Below are 10,176 nucleotides of genomic sequence, written 5' to 3'. Positions count from 1 at the left end.
ATCGAAAAATCTCAATCAAATCTCAATAATATGAGCAATAACTTGATCCAAACAAGATTACGGGAGATGTGATGACATTATTTTCCATTTTCGGTTGCCGGAAAACAAGCAAATCGGCGAAAATGACGTTCGCCGTGGGATTGCCGTGGAATGCTTTAAAAATTCGAATTTTCTTTGAATTGTACAGTGAAAATTTGCTGTGTTTATATATGGGGGCATTTTCGTCATTTCACAAAACCTGGGTATTTTTGCTTAAACCTGAATTTGTTAGGCAATTTCGCTTAGACCCCTTTAATTTTGCCTAATTTTTAAAATTTCCCATTTTATAATGAATGCGTTGTCATCCAAATCATCAGGCACTTTGCCAGGGCTTTTTAACTCTTCTTATAGTCCAACCAAAATGACCTTTATCCCCAGCTCATGATTGGTTTGGGCTTCATAGTGTCCTTTCAGTTTTTTCTGTTTAGATATCCGGTACGTTGTCGTTTCACTCTGAAAGTAAGGACCGTTGTGTTCACCCCTCTCTCGTTCTCAATCTCTCCTACCCTGCTCTGAACCCAAACTAACCCCCAATCTACCTGCAAAACCCTAATTTACCAATCCTTTTTACAATAAACCCTAATGTGATCGAGTCCACTCAATCCGAGTCAAAATGGACACACACTCCTCTCACCTTACTGTGCAGAACCGCTCGAGGAGCTCACAAACACCGTCCCCGTCCCACTCGGCGTCTGCATCCGCCACGTCCTCGATTCACAAGCGCAAACTAGCAGCAACAGCGGCGGCGGCCTCGTCTGAAGACCACGGACCACCAACATTCCCTGCCTCCTCCGCCGACACTCGCAACGGTGCCTTAACGTCCAACGATGACCTCGAGAGCATCTCCGCCCGAGGCGCCGACTCTGACGCTGGCGACTCCGAGGATGCCGTGGTTGACGACGATGAAGACGAGTTCGATAACGACAACGAGTCCTCCATGCGAACATTCACCATGGCTCGGCTCGAGAACACTAACTCCGCTGGCTCCGTACGGACCACGAAGCTGAAGACGGAGCCCGTGACAATTAAGATTGAGAATCCGGATGATGGGAAGGAAACTGGTCCCATAGGGAGTGCTGTGTTAGGGTCCAGTGGTGGGCCCGGTAGCTCGATGCCGGGAATTGTTGTTAAAGAAGATTCAGTGAAGATATTTACTGAGAATATACAAGCTAGCGGAGCTTATAGTGCTCGAGAAGAAAGCTTAAAGAGGGAGGTAAATTTTTGGAATTTTATTTTTATAATTTTTTTATATATATTGATTATGTTAGAATTGTGCTGGACTTTGGAGATTATACTTTAAATTGTGGTGTTGGGAATTTTTCAGGAAGAAGCTGGAAGGCTCAAGTTTGTGTGCTTTGGGAACAATGGTGTTAATGATCATATGGTTTGGTACCGCTTTCTCTCTACTTGAACATTCATGGACTATTTTTCTTCTATGTATGATCAAGTGAATTTTGTTATTGTGCATTTTATGTTAGATTATGTGATTGAAAGGCTTAGTTTTATGATTTCTCAGGTTGATAGGATTAAAGAATATCTTTGCGAGGCAATTACCTAACATGCCTAAGGAGTACATTGTCCGTCTTGTGATGGATAGGTAATATTGTTGTGGACCCTAATAATCATGGAAACTTCTAATTTAAAAGACATTTGTTCCCAGTTTAGTTATAAAAAAATTGATAAATTAAGAAATCTCTATTTAGTAGAGGCAAATTCAAAGAAAGCTCTTGGTTCAAAGATGGAAAGGAAACCTTTTGACCCTATCAGACAACACTACCTAAGAAATTATGATTTGTTGATTGTAATTGTTAAATGTGGTACAGAAAAAATAATGTCCCCACCATGGTACATGTTAATACAAGGGACCACATCAGTGCACCTAATGACCACTTATTTCCACTAATGAGTCATAATGGACTTTCTGATGCACTGAATGAGGTTTAGGACATTTGTCGGAGTCATATCAGCTTGGAGTATTTCTGCCAGCAGTCTTTGTTCTTTAATGGGAGGACTTCATCCCTTATTATTAATGAAAATTTGATTGCATAACATCATATGAGAGGACTTTATATGTTGATATTAAGCATCAATGTATTCTACGTTTGAGATTCAGATTCTTTTTGTTTTGCACATGGCAGAATCTAAGATCAATATATTGTTGACTAAATGATATGACCTCTACGGTCTTGGTAACAATGTAATATTCTTGTTGTCTTTTATTGTTCCTTTTATATGTTTCCTAAATAGAGGTTTTTGTCATATTCTACTTACAGAAGCCACAAGTCAGTTATGGTTATCAGACATAATCAAGTTGTTGGTGGCATCACATATCGCCCATATTCCAGGTTTATGTTTTTGATATCCTTTTGGTTACTTTTTCTAAACCATCATTGAATGAACAGTTATATCATTATGTATTCTCACTCAAAGCCTGTTGAACTGATCCACTTAATATGTTTGATGTGCCATTAATTTGTCTTCCCAAACTGCCGGAAGTGAGAGAAAAACTAGTTCTGTCCTCATCATTTATGCTCTGGAACTATGTATGTATTTTAAGATGACTCATAATTTGGCCTTGGTTTAGCAAGAGCAGCAAAATAAGATTCTGTAGGGTTACATTTTGTCCTGGTGAGGTCATTTCTAATTTTAATTAACTTTAAATAATTGGTTCATAAAATGAACCATTACCTTTCTGCACCAAATATATTCTCTGGCATGGTGCTTCACCATAATTCATACTGCAGGATGATCTGTATGAATTGATTAATATTTATCTATGAGGTCACAATTTCATGCATATGGAGCTTTCTTTGCCCTCTGACTAAACCTTTTTGTGGAAAATGCAGCCAAAGGTTTGGGGAGATAGCTTTTTGTGCAATCACAGCTGATGAACAAGTAAAAGGTTATGGTACCAGACTGATGAACCATTTAAAGCAGCATGCACGTGATGTTGATGGGCTAACACATTTTCTAACGTATGCTGATAATAATGCTGTTGGTTATTTTATTAAACAGGTCCGTTTATTCACTTTTGATGTAGTTGTAAGCTTAAGGGTTTCAATTGTTTGGTTTAGCGTAAAGTGATGGTAGTATGATTTGTTCTATATATATACACTAGACAACTGTAGTGAAATCATTATAGTTTCTTTGCTAGGAAAATTTCTAGTGGGTGGCCAATATTAAGTGTAAAATTATACCTTTTTTATTCTTTGAAAGGTTCTATCTATGTAGTGGTGTAAATTATCAAGTAAAACTTGTTTTCAATAGACTCTTTTTATCTTTCTTGGTTCTTTGAGAGAATTAAACATTTTAAATTGCATTTGGTTATTTTTTCTGGTGCACTAATGTAGAAGGCTGTTGCTAATGAGTTAAGATATAAATTAAGGGTTGAACATGAGGCAATGAATTGGCATGTCAAATTAAATCAAATAAAACAAATCTTTAAAAAAAATCTTTTAATTTGACATGCATCGTATTTGGATGGGAGTTAGCATTGTAAAACATTTATGTCTTACAAAATATATTTCAACAACAAATGCAGAGTCAATTTTTTGTAGCCACTGAGGAACAATTTTTATGTGCACAACAAATGCACAGTCCATTTTATATAACCACTGAGGAACATAATTGTTGGATTTTACCATGCTATGGTGGAGGCTTGGGTTTGGATATTGTGAAGTTATACTGGAATTAGTCATTCCTCCATCAATTCTTATAATCATTTCATTCGTACTCTTGCACATATTATTCTGTTCTAAATGAATGTGGTTTAAATTACTTATGAGATCCGTTAATATTTTAGGGTTTTACCAAAGAGATTTACTTGGAGAAAGAGCGATGGCAAGGGTATGCTCAATATGAACTATACATAGTTTTATCTTTTCTTGTTGAATTTTATCACTACGTAGCATATTAAAAGTATAAGGTTTCAAGCTTTAAACTGATGGTCCTTCACAGGAGTTATAATAGCCCTTTGTGGGACTACCATAAGTGTCCGTCAAAGTTTTTTTTTCCCCCTTCATAGATGGACCTTGTGAAGTGATTTGTTCTTATTTTATGTTATCTCTAACTGTACATTAGAATTTCATTGGCATTTCCAGGTATATAAAGGATTATGATGGTGGAATCCTCATGGAATGTAAAATTGATCCAAAGCTTCCCTACACTGATTTATCAACTATGATTCACCGGCAGAGGCAGGTAAGGTGAAAGCATTTTTGAATTGTATTTTTTAAATAATTAAAATTATTTGAACTTTTTCTGTCATAAATGAAGACTTGCAATGGAAGTCAGGATTCGTACAGCACTGTATCTTCCAACTTGTTCTATTCTTAAATTTTTTTCTGGAAAAGTATATGAGCCTCGAATATTTGACAATACATTTGCTGCACTTCTATGTTGAGATTTCATATTGAAGTTTTTCAATATATTTAAAAGAATCTCTTTACATTTTTGGGCAACATCTTTGTGAATATTCACTACAATCTGCATTTCTTTTATCTTCTTCATCTTATTATGGTAGGCAATTGATGAGAAGATAAGAGAGCTCTCAAATTGTCATAATGTTTACCGAGGAATTGATTTTCAGAAGGTATGTAGCATTTTTGGGAATCTGCAATTTATTTAATGGATGACAGTGCATTTATTTAGAAGTTCATTGGTGCTCCTCTTTTTGGATTTTTGGGTTTTATACGAAAATGTACCAATGAATATTTAGTATCTTGTTCTGATTAAGAATTTTTTTTTGTTCAGAAAGAAGCAGGTATTCCTAAAAAGATTATCAAAGTTGAGGATATTCCTGGTCTGAGTAAGTTCTTTGACAACCCACAGATGTTTGATCTTAGAATATTCAATATAGTACTTATGAAATGTGACTACATTTGATAATATTTAAGAATTACCAAAGAGCAACTCCCTCTAGCTTTTATTGCATCTGCTGTATGTCTTTTTGCATTTAGAGATCTACATGGATCTCATGGTCATAAGCAACCTCCTGTATTCTATGGGTTGTGCCACATTTGGCTGTTTTATTTATTGTTATTACTTATCCAAATGGCTGTTTATAGTTTCCATGTAAAGTTTTAGAAAAGGGATGCTTTATTATGGTCATTCAATATCCTGCAAATAGGCAGGATATAGTTTTCATCATTGTATTCACGTCCTTGTAAATTTAGTTAAGGTTTACCTATGTAATTCACCAACTTAAGGCTTAGTGTATACATGTTGTAGAGCAGTAAGCATGTTGTAAATCATAGATAAGAATTATGGAATATCTAAATAATTTTACAAGTTATGCTGCTACTTGAGTTTATTTTTTCTCTTTGTGACCTCTGTAATATGAAAAATTGGGTTACTAATGGAAATTTGTAGCTATTTTGACAACAGGAGAAGCTGGGTGGACTCCCGATCAATGGGGTCATTCACGATTTAGAACTTTAAGTGCTTCCACCGACAATGCATCAAATCAAAAGTTTTTAACTGCATTCATGCGCTCACTTCTAAAGGCAAGCTTCTATTTTTCAATGTTATCTCTAAATAATAATGTTTGATCAGAAAAGCATGGTCTTGACATGCTGGAAAAAAATTGCTTATGGGTGTATTGCACTAGTTAGGCAACTTGTCATGAGATTAAAGTTGAAATGCTTTCTTCCATGAGTTATTTCCCATACATATGTTCTTAACAGGTCTGTTTCTACTTACAAGTAACTAAAGCTTATTTTTATTAGATTGTCACATCTGATTTGAAAGGATTATTGGGGTTTTGGATGATGTCTTTACACATTACTGATCCTACAACCTTATAATGAAGCAAACATAGGCTTACATGTAAAACTATTATTCTGCTTTTAGATTCTCTGAAGATTGGCAGATCTGGCAGTTATTATTTTGTCATGATTCATCATTACAATTTTTCAGTTTTTTACCTGTCCCTTTATATTAGCTTAGTATAATACTATGCATACAAATAAATCTTATTAACTTATATATATGAATTGAGATGACAATTTGTGATTGAGTGATATGATTGTTTAGTTTTCTCACTTCAACATCACTTAATCAGGTAGTTTTACATTAAATTATATGAATAAGTTTGTAAAATTTATTTGTACATATAGTATTACTTATTAGTATATGTACGTCTGTGTGCATGTGATTTCTCTTGTCCTTACTACACTTTTACCAAATAGATTTTGGTTTATGCAGTCAATGCATGATCATTCTGATGCTTGGCCATTCAAGGAGCCAGTTGATGCCCGTGATGCACCCGATTATTATGACATCATCAAAGATCCCATGGGTAAGAAGTTTGATTATAAAAACATCACCTTAAACATATTCTCCGTGTAGAGTCCTTGAAAGTTGTGGCTATTCTCTCTGCATATATAAACACCACCAACATGTGAAATGTGTGGCCGTGCAATTAACAGAAGTTTTTAATCTCTGTGTCTCAAGTTAAATGTCTTGATTGACACTACTGCAGATCTAAGGACGATGGCAAAAAGAGTAGAGTCTGAACAATATTATGTCACATTTGAGATGTTTGTGGCCGATGTTAAGAAGATGTTTGCTAATGCGCACACTTATAACTCTCCCGATACCATCTACTATAAATGTGCAACGAGGCATGATATATATTAATCGTTTCATCATATATTGTGCTTATTTTGTTTATTAATCTGCTCCACACCTATTTTAACTTTAAAAAATAAAATGCAGGCTGGAGGCACACTTTCAAAGCAAAGTTCAATCAGGCCTGCAAACTGGTACCAAAATTCAGCAGTAATTAGCTGGAGGAATAACTAAGAGTTGGATTAAATGGCTTCTGCCGCATAAAGTAACTTCAGAAAATTTTATATATTTTGTGTATTATTGTACAGGTCGCCCGTTTTAAGTTGGTTTTTTTTTTTTTTTTCCTTCTCTCAACAAACAAATGAAATAGTCCAGTTAGCCTTTGTATCAGATCGGGATATTATATCGTTTCATTGGAAACTTTGAATACGTTGGACATTATGACCTCAGACAAAGACTATATGTTCTCTTTACAAAGGTAAATGAGGACAATGAAATTTTTTTGAATGAAAGCTAATTCAAAGATTCATGGACAAATATGAGCCTGGTACCATCCCACAAAATAAACTTTTAATGCCAGTTTGTCATGGATGAATCTAAATTTGCTTCTTAATATTCTTACCACCACTTGCATGAGGAAGTCCAGAGTCCCAGCCAGGCAGAGACCCAGAACCAGAAAGATTGACTATATGATGAATCTGCTGGTGCACATGCTCTCTGTTAACCAAAGGTTGTGAGAAAGATGCTTCAGCCCTGTTGTCTCTACCACCGCCAATTTGCAGATTTCCAACAGAAACCTGGGTATTATTCGGGATACCATGATCCAAATTATGGAGATTTGGTGTACTAGTAGCAATACTTGGATCTGGTTGGAGAAAGAACTGGTTTGGGTTCGGTTGCATGGATAAGGTTGCATTTGTAGATGCACCCATTAGACTGTCGACTAATGCAAATATGGGATCATGCTTAGCTAAAGGCATTGGGCTCATCCCTGTCAATCTCTTCATTGTTTCTTCAGCCATTTTCACCAAAAAGAATTTGTACCAATAAGAGGATAGCATCAGTATAGTGAACCTAGCAAGGAGTAACATAATTAGAAAACTTGAGTAATATTTGCAGCAGCTTGGAGCACAAAATACAAAAATGAGTATCACACTGCGAAAACCAATTTGTAGCAGTTTCATCAACATAAAGTGGTAACTCAAACATGTTTTTGCATTTAGGTAACATTTTTAACCATATTATATCAAATATGAACTCTTGGGTCAAGAAAAATAGTCAACAAGCTAACCACAATGCTAAGTGGAATCAGTATACATTGTTAAAGCAGAAAAAGAACACCAGCGTCCATTTTGTGAACTTACACGGCTGAGGAATGACAAGTATGATTAAAATGCACAATAAAACACTATGCGTTACCTAGTTTCTTGATACTTGATGCAGCTAGGAGATTGTGCAATACAACAATATCGAGCACATGCATAATACAGGGATGAGCATAATTCACAAGCCTCCGATAACCAAATTAGTTTCCAAAGGACATACACTTTAATCTGTAATCACATCCAAAATGTTGGTCCTGACAATTGACTTAAATACGCAAATTGCTCTTATTATTCTGAATCAGATAAATGACAACACTAACTGGCATCATGTTGGTCTAGACATTTCACTTATAATGACACAAATTGCTAATGTTAACCCTGAATCAGCTAACTGACAACACTAACTCGAATTATGGAGGAACATTTTAACATTCTATGGAAATGCAGCCAATGTTATGTTTAAAGAACATTCAAAGAGAGCCTATTTTGCCATCGTGGACTCAAAAGAAGTCTATCATAGTAGGTCTAGGATTAATTTATTGAAAAAATCATAAAATAATTTTATTTTAACATGTAAAAAGCATTTGATGATATCGCTACATTTAAAGCACCAGTCTACTAATGGAGTTCCCCTACAAAACTTCATGACTTTAAAACTTTGATATGGACGTCCCTTTCATAAAGTTTGTGGCTTCATAATGTTGTGTTTTCATAGATTTTATGTTTTAAGTAAATGAAGAAAATAGTACGAAACATCAACCGGACACACACACATATATAATTTACCATATCATGTATAAAATGAAAAATTTTGCAAGATTATAATACCACAACAACTTACCTTTACTCTCAATGTCTTGATATCAGCTTTCAAGATTCTATTGTCGACAATATCTTCTTTGCATTTATCTTACAAGTCAGTCAGGCCTTTCAGTAAAGAAGAATTGTCAACTATCAATTGACAAGCCTTTACGAGACATTACACATCACTTCAGATTTGTCAAAATGAAAAAGAAGTGTGCATCAAGGATGAAAGAAAATATGGGGCAAAACCTAAGCTTCCGGTTCACTTAATTGGGCTTGTTTTCTTTTCCTAGAGCGTCTAGCTAACCCTTGATTTGATAGCATCCTAAGCCACCACCAATGCATCAACAATAAAATTTCCTTTGAGATTATCAATTTGAAGTTCCACATTTCAGAAGTTCTAACTCATAGGCATGGGAAATGATAAACAAATAAACCAGTAAAAGAAGGAAAAAAAAAGAAAGAAATGTGCATAAAATCAAAGCACAATAAGAACACTGAAAATATTCCTAACCATTCAGACCAGAAGAAAACATGAAGACCAAGTATGAAAATTTTATAACCTTCTAGCATGTTTGTCATCCATTGGATCAGTACCCTCTGCATTCTCTGTGTCTCCTTCAAGCTCGTCATCATCTGAATCTTCTCCTGATGATGCACTAGCTGCTTGCTCAACTTGTACCCCTGATGTCCCTTGCTTAGCAAGTAAGGGTGAAGTGCCAAATGACCCACCATCAGCCTTGTGTTGTGCCATTGAATCATGATCGATGATTGCATTGAGCAAAAATCAGATGTAACACAATACAAAAAAAGAAAAGGTATATTTGATGTCCTAGTGAAAGTATATGACACATTACGTGTTTATTAAGTATCATGCCTTGCACACTTTGCCATACAACCTATTGGGCTAGTTGACTATGATACCTTGGTCACATGGAAAAACTGGTTGCAACCCTTTCTTACTACAGATACTAACTTCAAAACTGTTATTTGAAAACCATCATTGGATGACCTCTTAGCATAGGTATGTATGTGATGCATCCCACTGACCACGTAAAAAACTATCGAAAAGGCAATAATCCCTTACCATCCACACCTAAGCTAATCTAAGTTATGTGGCTAATGTGCCTTTGCACTAAGTGCATGATGCATCTAATGGCTTATTTCTTCTTAAGCCCTATTGCTTTCACATATCTCACCACTTACACACTTAGTGGGTGGCTAACTAGGTGTATACCACACCCTTGAACTTTCTTGATTTTTGACCTAGATCTAGCTTAGTTAGGGTCTGTGTCGTTTTCCTTTTATTTGGGCACCTCTTCTATCTCTAGTTATTATATCTGGCTTCATTAAGGTCTTTTATACTCATTTTTCCTTCTTGCCCATCCTTACACTTAGCTTAGGGGTAGAATGGTCTTTTTTTAGTTTTTAGTGTCTA

General features: G+C 35.5%; 1 protein-coding gene and 1 pseudogene across 6 annotated transcripts; one reads left to right on the top strand and one right to left on the bottom strand.

The window, feature by feature from the left end:
* The first annotated feature begins 408 nt into the window (after positions 1-408).
* LOC123224287 (histone acetyltransferase GCN5-like) lies at positions 409-7,121 on the top strand. Of its 6 annotated transcripts, XM_044647905.1 has the most exons (14): positions 411-583; positions 614-1,252; positions 1,364-1,428; positions 1,556-1,636; positions 2,313-2,384; positions 2,886-3,054; positions 3,842-3,885; positions 4,140-4,239; positions 4,562-4,630; positions 4,792-4,846; positions 5,410-5,543; positions 6,244-6,337; positions 6,521-6,662; positions 6,757-7,121. In XM_044647905.1, the coding sequence occupies exons 2-14, from the start codon at positions 653-655 to the stop codon at positions 6,821-6,823; spliced, it is 1,692 nt and encodes a 563-aa protein (XP_044503840.1). In that variant the 5' UTR covers positions 411-583; positions 614-652; the 3' UTR covers positions 6,824-7,121. The 6 variants fall into 6 exon arrangements, with proteins under 6 accessions (XP_044503843.1, XP_044503842.1, XP_044503840.1 ...); XM_044647904.1 differs by having other exon boundaries at positions 411-1,252; XM_044647906.1 differs by having other exon boundaries at positions 413-1,252; positions 5,425-5,543.
* A 37-nt stretch (positions 7,122-7,158) lies between these two features.
* Positions 7,159-9,492, bottom strand: LOC123224006 (annotated as a pseudogene).
* Between the last annotated feature and the right edge of the window lie 684 nt (positions 9,493-10,176).

The sequence above is a fragment of the Mangifera indica genome, chromosome 8, assembly GCF_011075055.1.
Source record: "Mangifera indica cultivar Alphonso chromosome 8, CATAS_Mindica_2.1, whole genome shotgun sequence".
Classification (NCBI taxonomy): domain Eukaryota; kingdom Viridiplantae; phylum Streptophyta; class Magnoliopsida; order Sapindales; family Anacardiaceae; genus Mangifera; species Mangifera indica.
This window is presented reverse-complemented; position numbering and strand designations above follow the sequence as displayed.

Excerpts from the sequence above, each read along its gene's own strand:
- LOC123224287 (XM_044647905.1), top strand. The coding sequence starts at position 653 with ATGGACACACACTCCTCTCACCTTACTGTGCAGAACCGCTCGAGGAGC. Across the intron at positions 3,886-4,139 it reads GAGAAAGAGCGATGGCAAGG|GTATATAAAGGATTATGATG; the intron begins GTATGCTCAATA and ends TGGCATTTCCAG. Across the intron at positions 5,544-6,243 it reads TCATGCGCTCACTTCTAAAG|TCAATGCATGATCATTCTGA; the intron begins GCAAGCTTCTAT and ends TGGTTTATGCAG.